At 46.4% G+C, this 17,140-nt stretch overlaps 1 protein-coding gene across 1 annotated transcript; it reads left to right on the plus strand.

Annotated features, from left to right (window-relative positions):
• The first annotated feature begins 4,863 nt into the window (after nt 1-4,863).
• FLACC1 (flagellum associated containing coiled-coil domains 1) lies at nt 4,864-16,108 on the plus strand. Its single transcript, XM_027124165.1, has 9 exons — nt 4,864-4,976; nt 5,474-5,548; nt 7,565-7,735; nt 8,913-9,006; nt 10,665-10,726; nt 11,282-11,285; nt 12,784-12,877; nt 13,917-13,969; nt 15,427-16,108. Exons 1-9 carry the CDS (start codon nt 4,864-4,866, stop codon nt 15,583-15,585), a joined length of 825 nt encoding a protein of 274 aa, XP_026979966.1. The 3' UTR covers nt 15,586-16,108.
• Nucleotides 16,109-17,140: the final 1,032 nt, after the last annotated feature.

Below are 17,140 nucleotides of genomic sequence, written 5' to 3' on the forward strand. Positions count from 1 at the left end.
AAAAAAAAAAAAAAAAAAAAGATTATATGATTATACTATATATATATATTATACTATATATATACTATATATATATATAGTTACTGACATTAAAGAAGCTCATGACATTGTTTAAAAAATGCACATCTAGAATGTAAGTAGAGTTTGTTCTCATTTATGGAAAATTATATAAATCTGTTTCTTTAGAGAGAATTCTAGAAGATATTAATCAAAATATTTTCAGTGGTCATCTCTAGATGTTAGTATTTTGGAGAATTTTTACTTCCTTAGACTCTTCTGTGTTATGATTTTCTTTACAATAAGCATATTTCAATTTAACAGAAACACAAAAATAAACCTATTCTCCCACAAATTTAGAAATAAAAGTTTCTGTAAACAAAATGCCACTGGGGTTCATAATATTCCTAAACTCAGTTACCAGTTTTTGAGAATGTAATGTATGCAAGGCAGTGTGCCAAGAGCTTTCCTGACATGGTCTCGTTTCATGTGCACAACAGCACAATGAGGAGGCATGAATTTTTGTCCCCATTTTGCAGATGAGGAAACTGAGACTCAGAAATGTGAAAGTACATTTTTTGATGTCCCACAGGTGATAAGTGGAGAAGCTTCCATGCAAATCGGACCCATCTGATTCCAAAATCCAAAGAAAATTTTAGTAAAGAATGTTGTGGAGGGGGGAAGAAAAACTATAATTCTGACATTCTGGCCCAATTTTCATTTTTAAATATATTCTTTTCTAACCCTTGTCCATATTGATACAAACTTTTACATAATTGTATTCATTGCATACACACTATTTTATATCTTGGTTCATACTCATTTCTTCATGTTTCCACAGGCTTTAAAGTGGTCAGTTAAAATCTATATAGGGCTTCCCTAGCAGTCCAATGCTAAGTCTCTCTGCTTCCACTGGAGGGGGCATGGGTTCAATCCCTGGTCTGAGAACTAACATCCAGTACGCCACGTGGTGCAGCAAAAAAAAAACAACTATATAAACTCCACTGAGTGGTTGTACCATAATTTACTTCTGTACATTTTTACAGTTTCACTTGTGGAGCTCCTTTCTCCTTGTTGACTGCTCCCTGTGATTAGAGCCACCCAGTTTATTAGTCAGGTAACAAATATTTATCAAATACCTGTCGTGGACAAGTTGCTTTGCCAGGCTCCCTGGGGGCACAGAGAATGACATGGTGGATCCAGGCCTTTAAGAACTGCTCAGTCCAGATGGGCCGACAAGAAATGGAATAGGGAAGGCACTTGCTGGGAGTTGGCCTGCCCCAGCCTCTCACTTCTTGCCCCAGGGACTCCTCTAAACCCCCAAGTTCAGGATCGGCCCCATTCTCACAGGAAGCAGATACAAGGCCCTAAACAGAAGCAGAACGTCTGTCTTACTACTGCTGCAGGCTCCTCTCAGATTCTTACCTGAATTCTAGTCCCCTGTGGCACCATCTTCTCACCTGGTGTGCTCCACCCACCTCCTTCCCTTGTCTCCCTGAGACCTCCTGACCAAGCCCCCAGCAAAGGGGAACACGGACAGCTAGATACAGTGGCCCTGTCACCTGGTCGTTGGGCCAACATTCTCCATCCCACACCCACCCCCAATCTTCCAGTGCAGTCACAAATCACTTTTTGGTTAAATCAATATTAAGCGTTTACATTAATATATATGAGAGTGTTCCTTACTGTGAGTTTATTTACTTTCTTATGCAATATTTGTTAGCCTGCAGTAATTATGCAATTTTAATTTTCTTAGGTGTCTATGTTTCTATTTTTAACTTTTCCCCAAATTTTCTGTTTCCTATTACAAGTGCTCTGTAACAAATTACCACAAATTTAGTGGCTTAAAACACCAGTTTATCTTTTAGTTCTGAGGTCAGAAATCTGAAATGGGTCTCACAGAGCTAAAATCAAGATGTCGGCAAGACTTCGTTCCTTCTGTAGGTTCAGAGGAGAATCATTCCCTTGCCTTTTCCAACTTCTAGAGGCTGCCCACATTCCTTGGCTCATGGCCCCTACCTCAATCACTCCTACTTGGCCATTTTCTTCTCTGACTCTGACCTTCCCACCTTCCTGTTAAAAGAACACTAATGATTACCTTGGGCCCACACGGATAATCCAGATAATCTCCCATCTCAAGATCCTTAACTTCAGTATCTTGGCTATTATGAATAATGCTGCAATGAACATAGGGGGGTGCATATATCTTTTCAAATTAGTGTTTTTGTTTTCTCCATATAAATACCCAGAAGTGGAATTGCTAGATTGTATGGTAGTTCTATTTTTAACTTTTTGAGGACCCTCCATACTGTTTTCCATAGGGGCTGCACCAATTTACATTCCCATCAACAGTGCACAAGGATTCCCTTTTCTCCACATCCTCGTGAACACTTGCTACTTGTTGTCTTTTTGATGATGGCCATTCTGACAGTTGTGAGGCTATATCTCATTGTGGTTTTGATTAGCATTTCCCTGGTGATTAGTGATGTTATGCATTTTTTCATGTGTCTGTTGGCCACCTGTATATCTTCCTTGGAAAATTGTCTATTCAGGTCCTTTACCCATTTTTTAATCGAATTGTTTGGTTTTTTTGCTACTGAGTTGTATGTGTTCTTTTATACTTTGGATATTAACTCCTTATCAGATATATCGTTTGCAAATATCTTCTCCCATTCAGTAGGTCGGCTTGTCATCTTGTTGGTTTCCTTTGCTGTGCAACCTAAGTACCCATCAACAGATGAATGAATGTAGATGTGCCATATATATACAATGGAATATCATTCAGTCATAAAAAAGAATGAAATCTTGTCATTTGCAACAACATGAATGGACCTAGAGGCTGTTATGCCAAGTAAAATAAGTCCGAGAAAGACAAACACTGAATGATTTCACTTCCCTGTGGAATCTAAAAAACAAAACACCCTTTTTCACTTTTGCAAAAATTCTAGTATATTCTAGTATATTTTTAGTATAACATTTCTAATTCTAATATAACATTTTAAAATATTTTAGTTATCTACATTGTTTTTAAACTCAGTTTCCTGCCAGTCTTTCCATGTGACTCCTTAACCAGCCAAGCAACTCTGATTTATTCTATTCTGATAACACACTATATTGGCCTTACCTGTATGAACGTGAGTTATTTTCAATAAAAACTTTAATAATGACTTTAAAACATAAAAAATAAACAACAAAACAAATGAACAAACAAAACAAAACAGAAACAGACTCATAGATACAGAGAACAAACTGGTTGCCAGAGGGGAGAGGGATAAAGAGTTGAGCAAAATAGGGCCTCCCTGGTGGCACAGTGGTTGAGAGTCTGCCTGCCGATGCAGGGGACACGGGTTCATGCTCTGATCCGGGAAGATCCCACATGCCGCGGAGCGGCTGGGCCCATGAGCCATGGCCGTTGAGCCTGCGCGCCCGGAGCCTGTGCTCCGCAACAGGAGAGGCCACAACAGTGAGAGGCACACATACCGCAAGAAAAAAAAAAAAAAAGGAGTTGAGCAAAATAGATGAAGAGGATCATAAGGTACAAATTTCCAGTTATAAAATAAATGTCATAGGGATGTAATGTACAGCCTATGGAATACAGTCAATAATACTGTAATAACTTTACAAGGTGACATGGTTACTAGACTTATCATGATCAGTTTGTAATGTATATAAATGTCAAATCACTATATTGTATCCTGGAAACATATAATATTATATGCCAACTATACTTCAATAAAAAATAAACTAGAGGGGAAAAAAAGCATGGTTGAGGGGGAAATCCTTAATCACAGCAGCAAAGCCCCTTTTGGCACGTAAGGTAACATATTTACAGGTTCCAGGGATTAGAGCATAGACTTTTTTGCTGGGGGGGACATTATTTGACCTACCATGTGCTCCAACAGATCGGTCAAATACCCATCAGAATCATCAGATAATCTACCAGTTCCAATCCTGAGTCTTAGGGAGCTTTCACCTGGAAATTGGTTCCTGCTGGTTTGTACGCCCTTTGCAGGCACGTAGGCTGCAGGTTCCTATGGAAGCTAAGTGAGGGAGTTATGGTGCCAAGCATGTACTGACATCGCCTGTGCAATATTGTCTCCTCTCTCATTCTCTTTGTTTTTGTGGAATTAAATCTCTTTTAATCTTTACTCTCATTTTCGTGGGGTTCTGGAAAAGAAAGAAGATAAACAAGTGTGATCAAGGCTCCATGTTTATCTGACAGTTGTCTTTCACGCAAACCTTCGTAACAGGGGTTTTTGTTATTGGTTTTGTTTTTATGGAGTCAAGAAAGAAGAGTTTTGATTGTGTAATTCAGGCAGGTGACCAGAAAAGAGAGACTGAAAGATCTGCTTGCACTATAATTTGACTAACAGACCTGATTTTCCAGAAAGGTCTATGAAGGACTTGCTGTAGGGATTCCTCTTCGCTTTAGAGACAGCTAGTGTGACCTGATGGAAGAGCAAGTGCTTAGGAGTCAGACAGACTTGTGTTTGTTCCCAGCTTTTCAACTTGCTACCTCCGTGACCTCTCTGAGCCTCACTATCTTCATCTGTAAAGTTGGCATAACAATAACTGATCACTTATTGTGGATCTGACTCATAGTAAGCACTCAACTACATCAAATGTGAAACTGCTTTCAAGTCAAGTCTCCTAGGTGGCAAGGGGTGAGGTGTTATTCTATAGTCAAGACTGTACCACATCGACAACTTCCAGAATCTGTCATCTGTGCTTTGGGCCTTCCCTGGGTTCTTCCCAATTTGTCTCTAAGTATTGTTGCTCTGACTCTGAACACTGTGACTCTGCTGCCGTTTTCCAATTTCAGCAAGGGCCTCCTGACCTAGAAGCCAAGGCGGCCCCTGACCTGTCATGTACCCCAACCCTCTCGTCTACTGCACCTGCTGGGATCCCTGGAACTTGGGACCACAGAAACTAATCGAGACCCCTCAGCTACCAAGAAAGACCTCCCCAGTGAAATCCAAGTAAGGACTACCTGGGATGGAGTGGAGCCTGGGGGCTTGGGCTCCATTACAGCCAGCTTTCTCTCACAAGATTTCTGAAACTGTCAACTTGGCAGCAAAATCCCAAGAGGGCCAGAAAGCCCAGCTTTCCACAGCCTGCAGGCTGCACAGCGCTCTAGCCAGTGATGCTGGGGCTGAGTGTCATTTTCAATGAGGAAGTCTCAGAATTAGCGCAGCAGGGAAAGGGCCCATGGCAGCTGCCTCTCCATGGAGGACAAAGAGCTTCTAGAACCAGGGGATGAGCTGTGCTGCTGGCCCGGGAACCCCTGGTCAGTGAACAAGTGCCAAGGCCTTCAGCCTGAGGTTCCCCAAGATCGTCCTGTTTTTAAAGATTCCTGTTGTCAGACCATATATTCCAATTTATTTTCACTGTGGGGATCTCCCTTACTGGGGAGTGCTAAACCTGGTTTCTGAATTTCCAATTTTCTCTTTCTCGTTATTTCCTTTTTCACTTTCAGGCTAACTCCTCCTCCTCTGGCTTCAAAAAAACAAAATTATGCCCAACTGATAACAAAATCTGTTATCGCCCCAAAGTAAGTATTTTTATGTCCATGGGACAGGAACTGTTCAAGGTATGTGAATAAAATAATCTCCCTTCTTGGCCTTCACAGTCCTTCCTGACTTGAGCTAATTGCTGCCAGGTATGTCAGAGAAATGCCAGAACCCAATGGGATTCCTCCCAGACCTCAGCTCCTACAAGTGGGTTCTGTGGTCCTCTGATCCCACAGCTTTCAAGGTCACTTCAAAGGAGCTCTCAGTGGGAGTGCCCCAGAAAGCCATTCCCTGCCCTAAAAGGGCACGATGCCCAATACACGTCCTTGGCAAAGAGCCTCCCGTGGATTTATGGTGCTACTCACCCTTCTCCTTATTACCGTGTCTAAGGTTTTCTGTAGATTGCAGCTCTGTTTCTACTCATCAATTAAAGTTTTTAATCCACAAGTTTTTAATTATAAATAAGCTTAGATGTGTAACTTAGCTTTAGGCCTTTGCATGAATCTTTGTGTTCTAATTATTTGGAAAATTTTTATTGAGCACCTATTATTTGCTATACATTGAGTCAGGTGCAGGGGGACAGCAGTGAACACGGCAAAGTCTCCACTCTCAGGGACTCACATTCTAGTGGGGAGGGGCAGGGAGATGACCATAAACATGTTAATCCATCCAAGATCTACAAGTGCTACGAGGAAAAATAACACAGGCATAGGGAGGAGGGTGGGATTGCTATTTTATACCAAGAAGTCAGGGCAATCCCTGTGTAAAAAGCCAGCAGGAGCTGCTTTGGCACCTCAGGCAAGCACTCTTGGCCAAGGGAACAGTGGGTACAAAGGCCCTGGGTGGGAACTTGCTTGGCACGTCTGATCTTTTCCTGGAAAGCAAAGAGGCCCATGTGGGGGGAGTGGAGGAAGTGAGGAAACAGTGTTGGGAAACGAGCTCAGAGAAGCAGCAGAGATGATGAATGTAGTAAGCAGAATAATGACACCACCACCACCCCCCGCCCACAAAGAAGTGCATGTCCTAATCCCTGGAAACCACCACTTTGTTCTGTTACTTGCCAAGGGAAAATTAAGTTTGCAGATGGAATTATGTTGCTCATCAGCTGACCTTGAGATGGACAGATCAACGTGGATTATCCAGGTGGGCCTAATGCAAATGTAAAGGTCCTTACACATGAAAGAGGAAGTCAGAGTGTCAGAGAAGGAGACATGACGATAGAAGCAGAGGTTGGAGTGATGCCGTTGTTGGTTTTGAAGATAGAGGACAAGGCCACTAGGAACAGGGGCAGCTTCTAGGAGCTGGAAAAGGCAAGGAAATAGATTCTCCTCTAGAGCCTCCGGGAGGAATACAACTCTGCCAACACCTTGATTTTAGCCCAGAGAGACCCATTTCAGACTCTGCCCTCCAGAACTATAACAAGCTGGTGTTGTTTTGGGGGTTTTCTTTTGTTTTTTGTGGTACGCGGGCCTCTCACTGCTGCGGCCTCTCCCGTTGCGGAGCACAGGCTCAGGACGCGCAGGCTCAGTGGCCATGGCTCACGGGCCCAGCGGCTCCGTGGCGTGTGGGATCTTCCCGGACCGGGGCACCAACCCGTGTCCCCTGCATCGGCAGGCGGACTCTCAACCACTGCGCCACCAGGGAAGCCCTATCCTCATTTTCTGATAAGGAAACTGAAGCACGGAGATGTTGAATAACTATGGTTGGTGGCAGAGCCAGGATTTAAACTCGGGCCCATCTAATTCCAAAACCTGAGCGGTTTCCACAATGCCTGGCCGCCTCCTGGCCTCTGGCCATTAAGGAGAACGCAGAGGAGGATGTGGGCTGGGAAGCAGAGCGGTGGCAGGGGCCAGCGGCTGGCTTGTGCACATGCTGAATTTGAGAGGCCTATGGGGGCGCTCAGGAGCCAGCCGGGTCTTGCGCTTGGGGGTGAGGAGAGAGGTTAAGCTGGGGGAGGGCACGGGCGGAACTTGGGCCCGGGCATCCCACCTCACACGTCTGTGTTTAAGATGTGAGTAGGGCACTAGCAGAAGACTGGAGCAATCTCAGCACTCCAGGCTTGCACTATACCTTATCTTCCACCTTGAGGCTCAGGAAATAATAAACGTGTCACCTGGCTACCGCTTCGTTCGGAATAGGGAGCAGATTTGCGTCACCTTGGGAGACGAGATGTCTGCTAGGAAAAAGCATTCAGAATCAGAGAACATGGACAAAGTCAGGACTTCCAGGCAATGTCCCTGGACCCGCATCCAGTTCCTCAGCCCCACCCCGGCCTGGCCTCGAGGACGAACCCCTTACCTGACGCCCAGTCCACGGCATCCCTTCACTCCTCAGCATGGCGCCGGCTCCTCTCCACACCCACCTCTCTGCTCTGAGCCCGTTTGAGTCAGGCATACAAACGAGTCAGGCAGCTGATCTGGAGAATGACTGGGTGGGTGTCCCTCACACTAAAGGGGACTAGCTGTTTCTGGAGGTAATGAGTAGATGCAATGTTCAGAAAATAGTCTGAACTTGAACGGTGAGAGCTGAGAGTAAGGTCAGGGTTTCTGGGAGGCCAGAGCCTGCATCTCTTTTCCATTAAGTCGAAAGATACCACTCAGTTTACGCCTCTGAGAGGTGCAGCGTGGAAGGTTCTGGTCTGATTCCATCCCGGCTGGGCATGCTGACACCCCCTCTGTCATTCAAGGCCCACCCACTCTCTATCCTCCGGGACCATGTAAAGTCAGTCCCCACATCCTCTTCGTGCTACCTGCTAAACCTCTCATTCATATCTCCTCCTTCCCCATCTCCTCCTACATCCTCTCTCTTCTTTCCTCACCCTCAGGAATCAAGGACCTCATCTCTGCTGCACTGCCTGCCACCCTGTTCACTCCAGCTCAGCCGAACAGAGCTGAGTAACCTCACAGATTTCATGGAGTCCCCAGACTCAGAAACACAAAACTCCGTAAATCTACTCTGAAATCCACACTCTTAAATCCCCTTTGTCCTGTTTCCGGCCCATTCCTTGTCTATGAGTCACTGTCTGCCTCAATTCTATTCCTCCACCTAATTTCCTAATCCTGTGAATTTCTCCCTCCTCCATTTCTAGTATCTTTACCGAGTCAAGGTCAAATCCTAATAGATTTCTGGCATCCTCCTCTTTCCCTTCTAGTCAGTGGGTCACAAAACCACCCCTGCTCACTTCTGGCCAGATTACCCAAAAGGGCTCCGTGTGAGGCGCAGCCACCCTACTGCCAAATTCCTTCTTCCGAACCACCCTCTGCCCCTACCCCCCACCCCCCATGGTGATGGAGCAGGTGCAGAACGTGGCCTGGCTCTCACCAGGCCAGAGCCAGCCATGCCCAGGGAGGGCCCTGACTGGGACGGCATGGAAGCTGCGTGGATCACGGATTACTTGTCCCGCAGGACTGCTATCATTACTGACCTCGAAGAACAGATCTCAGAGCTGACAGCGATAATAGAGCAAATGAACAGAGCCCATCGTTCTGCCCAAAAACTGGTGAGTGGCCCTTGAGTTAACCGACATCTCTTTGGGAAGGGGAAAGGCCAGTAGTTTCAGATCACCTGCTATGTTCCAGGCAAGGCCAAGCACCTTCCTCCTGGGAGCCAGGCTGTCCAGGCAACAGACCTGACTCCATCCTCACCCATAATCGCAAGAACTCAAGTCCCTCCTCTAGGCCTAACTCAATTTCCGGGAGTTCTCGGGGAGCCTCTGGCATGTTCAACGCCACTATCCTTTCCACACTAGGGGGTGCCAGCCATTTCCAGCAGGGCTGGCTGTGGCCTGTGCGGTGAGTTAAATTTCAGACCTTGCTGAGGCTCTTAGTAACCGCACCAGCGTGACCAGGACTTCAGTTTTGCTCAAAAGCTGCCCAGAAGCCTCCAGTACCACTTCCTGTTGCTGGTGAAGCTGCCATAGGCCACTCTCCAGAACCTGCTCATTTCCGTTTGCACTCTTCGTGTTCCCTGGGGATTCTGGGAACACTCCCTTTAAAATTCACCATTCATTTTATCACAGGCTTTTCTTCTCCGCCCTAAGCAGAGGTGTCTGGTGGCCTGGACTGCAATGATACATCAGACCCATCCTTAGATCTCCTCCCAACTCCTCCCCTCTCCTCCCCATCTGCCTATCCCCTCCTGCCACCAGCACCCCCCCCGGCCCCGCCTCACTTGCCGTTACCAAACCCACATGTGAAGGGTGACTTCCCAGCAGGCCAGCCCCTCGCCCTCTGATACACACCAGATGTGTCTGAATCCTGTAGTGACCCAGCATAGGACTCAGGCTGAGACCTTCCCTTCTGAGGATTCATTCCTATACCTTCCTGAAAACCCTGCCAAGTTCATGGTCACCTTCCTACAGAAAGGAAATTGAGGCTCAGGAAGTTAAATAATTTGCATGAGATCACTCACCTCATCTGTGGTGGGTTAATGGGCAAAAGGCACACTTTCAGTCACTGAAGCATCGGCCCTGCTGAAGACATATTTAGAGATTATTTCCATCGAGGGACCTCAGATTGGGATTCTTAAAATTCTCCCAGCTGTGAACACCCTACATTGTTGTGTGACTGTGCAGAAGGGGGGGTGTGCTGGCCCCGAGCCCTTGTCTCGGCTGGCAGTGTCTATTCCTCCTGAGGCACTGGCCAGAGGACCCGATGTGCGTGTTAGAAAGGAGGTTCACCTGGAACTGAGCACTTCCTGCCTCCGGAAACAGAGCCATCCTGCCAATGAGGGCTTATTAACACTGGTTTTAAGTTCATCAAAGCAGGGTCTGAGTCTCAGGCCTCTTTGGCTCCTCCAGGTCAAGCCCTTTGCACAATCAACAATTGCTCAATTGAATTACGTATCCAAAAATCCGAAGGCCATGATCTTACAAAGAGATTACAGTCCAGCCAAGGAGGGCAGACCTGCCCACAAAATAGTGAAAGGGATGGTTTCCATGCACCCTTTGTGAACTGATTACATACCAGACAATGCAGAGCGAGGCAAGAATTGTCCCGTTCCCTCAGTAACGATGTGCTTTCTGGCACTGCCGAACACAACGGGAGAGGCTTGGGGAGAGGGGCATACCCCGTGAATGGGAAGGCTTCTCAGAAGTTGCAGGTTGGAGTGGGAGTGGGGTCCTCAATCCTGTCTTGTAAATGCCAGCCTCGTTTCTAGCTCGCCAATGAAATGGATCTCCGCTGTGCTGAGATGCAGAAGAACTTTGAAAGCAAGAGGAGGTACACTTTCTGGCACAAGCTCTTGTGTTCTGAAGGTCCCAGGGCTCCTGCATCCTTGCAGGATTTCAGTTCACTGGGATTTCAGACAAGGCCAAATGGAACTGGGTGGCGAGGGGTAGGGGAGATAAGAGACATGTCTTTGGAGAGCAGAATGGTTTGATCTGAGGTCACTAAAATACAGCCCGGAGAAGGTTATTCCTGGCTTTGTAATTTCTCATCCAAATTTCATTTCAATTATAATCTCCCTTTAAGTTGATTGCCGAGAAGAGCCGTTTTTTGGTTCTCCAGGAGGTTTTCATGGTAAACTACTGTTGTTCCCAGCCTGGTCTCTCCCCACGCCTCTCCTCTTCTTCCTCTCACCTCTACTGTCCCTGGCTACTAGGTCAAGGTCTGGGCAAAATGGGAAGAAGGTATGGGAAGGGCAGGAGCCAGAGCTGTAGAGACAAACCAAGGGGAAGAAAAAGGAGGTGTGTTTTCTGTGAGAGTGAGAAAAGCAAGAGTCCCCTTCCACACCTCCTGCTGGGCACCAGAGCAGCCCCAGTTGTCCTGCTGGAGAGAAGTCTTCCTAAGTGTCACAAACTTGCTTTTTAAAAATTTTTTTAATTAATTGACTTATTTACTAATAGACTTTTTTTTTTTTTTTTACTATTTTTTATTTTTGCAGTACGCGGGCCTCTCACTGTTGTGGCCTCTCCCGTTGCAGAGCACAGGCTCCAGACGCGCAGGCTCAGCGGCCACGGCTCACGGGCCCAGCCGCTCTGCGGCATGTGGGATCTTCCCAGACAGGGGCACGAACCTGTGTCCCCTGCATCGGCAGGCAGACTCTCAACCACTGCACCACCAGGGAAGCCCCTAGACTTTATTTTTTAAAGCAGTTTTAAGTTCACAGGAAAAAAGAGCATAAAGTAGAGAGAATTCCCACATACCCCCGGGCCCCATACCTGCACAACCTTGTGTCATCACTGACATCCCACACCAATATGCGACGTTTGTTACAATCAATGAAGCCTACACTGACACACACTGTTATCCCCCAATGTCCACAGTTTACATTAGGATTCACTCTTGATGCTGTACACGCTATGGGTTTTGACAAATATTTAGTGACACGTATCCGCCATTATAGTATCATACAGAATAATTTCATTGCCCTAAAAGTCCTCTGAGCTCTGCCTATTCATCCCTCTCTCCCCACTAACCCCTGGCAACCACTGATCTTTTGACTGCCTCCGTAGCTGTGCATTTTCCAAAATGTCACATAGTTGAAATCATACAGCCTGTAGCCCTTTCACAGTGACTTCTTGCACTTACCGATATGCATTTAAGGTTCCTCCGTGTCTTTTCTTGGCTCAACAGCTCATACAGCCTTTTATTTTATTTTTTTAATATTTATTTATTTTATTTACTTATTATTTTTATTTTTGGCTGCGTCGGTTCTCAGTTGCGGCGCACGGGATCTTCACTGAGGCATGCGGGCTCTTCCTTGTGGCACATGGGCTTCTCTCTAGTTGTGGCACGTGGGCTCTTGAGCACGTGGGCTCTGTAGTTTGCAGCACGCGGGCTCTCTAGTTGAGCCACGAGGGCTTAGTTGCTCCGCGGCATGTGGGATCTTAGTTCCCCGACCAGGGATTGAACCTGCGTCCCCTGCATTGGAAGGCGGATTCTTTACCACGGGACCACCAGGGAAGTCCCATATGGCCTTTTATTTTAACACTCCTCTTGAACACTGCCGACATCTGCCTCCTGGAATGGAGGCTGGAGAGACCTTGGGCTCTAAAATTATCCTGCGTGTTAATCAGCCCACAGTTTCCCAAAAGGATTGTAAGCAAAGACTGTACTGTTGGGGGGCATCCATGGCCCCCTGATGTCTCCATGCAAAATAGTGGATGGTGAAAACAGGAATCTCCTCACCCTTTTCTGGATGGATGTCAGGAGAATGTGTCAGGAAGTGAGGGCCCCGCAGCCTGCCCACCAGCTGCCTGCGTGAGGGAGGGGAGGTGGGATCAGGTGAACTTTTCACGGATGACTGTGGCCTTCTCCTGGGGTCCTACGGGGAGCTCGAGGAGACTCACGCAGCACAGCTCAGTGAGCTGGAGAAAAACTACAAAGCAGCCTTGAAGGCAGAGAAGTTGGCTGCCCAGGATAAACTAGGTACGGTTGGGACCTGGGAGAATGACCCTGATGAAGGGGTAGCGGCTGACCCTGCAGATCTAGGGCAGAGGAACACCCACGGCCACGGGTGGACTCTGCCAAGGCTTTCGAGGTTTCCTTCTCAAGCCCAGGAAGAGCAAGTGGTTGAGAATGAAACTGAAAAAAGGGAAACCATGTCAAGCAATGTCCTCCCTACCCCCAGAAGTTTGAAGGGTCTGTGGCCAAGTTTTGGGGTCTGAGCAAGTCCCTTCATCTCCTTAAGTCTTAGCTTCCCCATCTAGGAATCAAGGACAAGAATACCTGCCTTTATCAGAGTGATAAGAATGTGAAAGCACTGTTTAAAGTATATTTAAAAGGTCTACAAACGTAATACTGTTCCAATTCAACAAGTTTCCTCACCTGTAAAATGATGGTGTTTCATTAAATTCTAACAGGCACACTGTGATTTGTGTGGCCTTAAAACCTGTAAGGGTTGTGTGGGCCATTTATCCCATTATTTATGCTGCCTTTGGGAAGGACAAAGTGTGTACCCTTCAGAATTCTGAGTTTATAGACTAATCGCCACAGGGAGAAGAATTTCTATAATCTCCTTATTTTCCTTTAGCTTACATTTTTAAAAGATGATATTTGTACCTTGCTGGTTTTCCAGTTCTGTAAAGAGAACATGTATTGTTTTCAAAACCAAGGTACACTAGGAATGTTATTTTAAAAAGAGAGAAGGTTTTGCTTCTGTTTTTCCTTCAGTTGTAGGTTTGCCCCCAGGGATTAGTCCTCATACTTGGGGTGCATCAGAATCACCTGAGAAGCATATTCTTGACAGATACTGAGCCTTGCCTCTGAAACTCAGCAGGCTTCGAGTGGGGTCGGGCCATCTAAATTTCTAATAAACTTCCAGAGTGATCGCTAAGGCAACACCATGGTTTCACCACCGACAAGATGAGTTTGAGGTACGGACGGTGTGCAGGAGAGCTCTCATTTGAATTTGAAAACATGTATTTCAGAGGAATAATGATGACCCTGTTGTTTTCCTTTTGTCCAGAGGATATGGGAAAGGAATATAAGTATCTGAAGAATATGTTTCATATATATCAGGTGAGATTCAGAGCTCCTTGGTGGATTATGAGAGAAAGAGAAGCAAGGCTCATTCCTGGTTGATGACGTTGAAATGAATCTAGAGCTCTTGCCCAGAAAATCATTTCCTGAAATTCCCAGCCTCCTTGAACCTAAGTGGCCCTCAAGGAGAAGAGGGAACCTGCGGACTGTGATGGCAGCCATGCAGGACATGTCAGTCACCCAGACCCTAAAGGAGCCCGTTGAAAAATACATTCGTCATTACAAAAGTAATACCTGCTCATTGTTTTTTAAAAAATGGGAATTCAAAAACCAACAACAGGGACTTCCCTGGTGGAGCAGTGGTTAAGAATCTGCCTGTCAGTGCAGGGGAGACGGGTTCGATCTCTGGTCCGGGAAGATCCCAATTGCTGCGGAGCAACTAAGCCCATGTGCCACAACTACTGAGCCGGCGCCCTAGAGCCCGCGAGCCACAACTACTGAGCCCGTGTGCCACAATTACTGAAGCCCACATGCCTAGAGCCTGTGCTCCACAACAAGAGAAGCCACCACAACGAGAAGCCCGCGCACCGCAACGAAGAGTACCCCGCCCTCACCGCAACTAGAGAAAGCCCGCGCACAGCAACGAAGACCCAACGCAGCCAAGAATAAAACTAATTAATTAAAACAACAGCAACAACAGCAGCAACAACAAAAAGAATGAACTATCACCACCCCAAGACAACCACTGTTAATATTTGTACTTTGTAACATCTTTGATCTTAGTAAAGTACTGGGTCAAAAAGGATAAACACTTGGAAGGTCTTTGATGCATTTGGCCAAATTGCCACCCAAAAGGACTGTGTCGCTCTGCACTGACTCTAGCAAGCAGGGTAGGGGGTACCTCAGAACACAGCCCATCCACTTAGCCAGCTAATTTGATGGAGCCCCAGGAAACCAGAATTAGGGCAGGATTTCATCCTAGGGGGATGAGAGAGTGGGAGGGGGGAAGTGGACAGGGGAAGGGCTGGGCCAGCAAGCCCCCCATCCTATGGTGACCAACTGGTCCTGGTTTGCCAGGGACTTTCCGGGTTTTAGCACTGACAGTCTGGAGTCCCAGGAAACAACTCAGTCCCAGGCAAACAATGACAGTTGATAAAAAAAAACAACTTGGCATTTCCCTTGTTTCCCCCTGTGCTATTGATGAGTGATTCATGGTTCAGAGGGAGCTGACACGAGCATCTGCAACATGCTCAACTGCCTGTCTTCAAAGGAAGCCCAGTTCCAACGGGGCAAACACCATGCAGAGTTCTCTTTGATCTTTAGGGTTCTGCAGGCTCTTGGGTGACTGGGCTGGAATTGACTCCCACCAGTCACCATATGGGGCCCCCAGCAAGGGTCCCAGGTGAGGGAAGCTGCAAAGGGCTCAGGGCTGAGCCTCAGGCCAGGATGCAGCCTTTCAGGATGCTTTTCTTCATGGTACCTTTGTACCTCCACAGGACAGCATTTATGATGGAATGGAGAAGTGGTCAGAGAAGAAGGCAGAATGGGAGAAGGAGTGGGAAAAGATCCTGTTACAGCAAAGTGAGTACAGAAAGTTTAGACTTTTTGATGACAGATGCACCAAGAAACTAGCATTAAGTTTGGTCTCAACTTGAGGAAGGCAGCCTTGAAGTCACGAAGGATGATGGGGGAGCTGCATGGCTGGACTCCTGAATGGAAAGGTGCCTGGAGTCTTCAAGAAAGTGCAACAAGGATAGAGTCTTTTATGTAGTTTAGCCACCTGAGGGTCTCAACCGTACCCTCCAGAACTCACTGATTGCAAGTTTGGCAATCATGTGCTGGAACGAGCTTGTGGACATCTGTAGGATTGCAGACTTGTTTTCTGGGTACAGGTGACCCCGAAGTTCCAGAAAAAAAGCTCTTGAATTAGTTTCAAATATTCACTTGTTGGGGGAGGGGCAACACAGTCCATACTCCCACGTCCCCCCTAGAGGAAGCCATGTTGTATATATTTTTCAATTGAGATATATTTTAATTGATATAAGGTGTACAACATGTTGATTTGATACAGTCATATATTGCTGTGTATTTTTTAAATATTTCCAACACTTAGCACAGAGCCTGGATCATACATAGTGCCCTATAGGACACTTTCCTACCTCCACTGAGCTTCTTCATAAATGGAAAAAAGAGAGAGAAATCTCTGGAAACTGCTCCCTGACCTAGAGGACTAGTTGAGGTAGAATTGGGGGCTCTATAAACCTATTCCACATCCTAGCCCAACACAATTCAGATCAGATTTAGTTGATATTCACAAATCACTCATATAAATGCAGATACTCCCTGGGAAAGGTCATCCTTAAAGCCCTTCCCACCCTGGACTCCCAGGAGGTAGCATGAAGACCCTGGAGTCAAGGCTGGGGAATGGGGTGTGGAGCTGCTCCTGTCTGAGTCTTTACCTGGAATCTTGGTGTAGCATAGCCCACGTCATCACCCGGACTCCCAGCTACTCGTACTACGCTCATCCCATGTTGCCAGAGTCTATGCTAAGATGCTACGAGCAGTTTTGGAAGACCAGAATTTAGCTGCTCATAGTGTAGCTCAGTCCAGACTTATCTTGTGAGCCCGGGGGTTGCCTCCCTATCCACCCCTAGCACCACGATGCTGAAGAAGAACTTTGTGTAAGACCTACACCCGTCCTTCCCCCTGTTTAGTACTGGGGCTCTGCTGGCAGGTTCCCCTGTCCCCCAAATACACTTAAGCCTAGCTCTGCCCCAGGGCTAAGTATACATTTTATTGAATAAATTTTATTGAATAAAGAATAATAAATTTTATTGCTAGAAAAGTCACATGAGCCAAGAGCTGTATTTTAAGGTAAGGGTATCAAAAAAACATGGTGATTGCTTCAGCAGAGGGAATGGACAAAATAATAAGCAACAGATCCAAAATAAACTTCTGGTTTCCCTACTCTATTTAACAGAGGTTTCTGTTTATTAATTTTTTTTTAATGAAAGCTTCTTTCTTTCTTTCTTTCTTTCTTCTTTCTTTCTTTCTTTATTTTTGGCTGTGTTGGGTCTTCGTTTCTGTGCAAGGGCTTTCTCTAGTTGCAGCAAGCAGGGGCCATTCTTCATTGCGGTGCGCGGGCCTCTCATGGTTGCGGCCTCTCTTGTTGTGGAGCACAAGCTCCAGACGCGCAGGCTCAGTAGTTGT

This window comes from Aethalodelphis obliquidens, unplaced genomic scaffold (assembly GCF_003676395.1).
Source record: "Aethalodelphis obliquidens isolate GAN/ISIS:26980383/991018 unplaced genomic scaffold, ASM367639v1 scaffold2, whole genome shotgun sequence".
In the NCBI taxonomy this organism is placed as follows: Eukaryota; Metazoa; Chordata; class Mammalia; order Artiodactyla; family Delphinidae; genus Aethalodelphis; species Aethalodelphis obliquidens.

What these genes read in the sequence shown, in the direction of transcription:
- FLACC1 (XM_027124165.1), top strand. Translation starts at nt 4,864, where the DNA reads ATGTACCCCAACCCTCTCGTCTACTGCACCTGCTGGGATCCCTGGAAC. An exon ending in ACCTCCCCAGTGAAATCCAA is followed by an intron (nt 4,977 to 5,473) that starts GTAAGGACTACC and finishes TTTCACTTTCAG; the next exon opens with GCTAACTCCTCCTCCTCTGG. An exon ending in GACAAAGTCAGGACTTCCAG is followed by an intron (nt 7,736 to 8,912) that starts GCAATGTCCCTG and finishes CTTGTCCCGCAG; the next exon opens with GACTGCTATCATTACTGACC.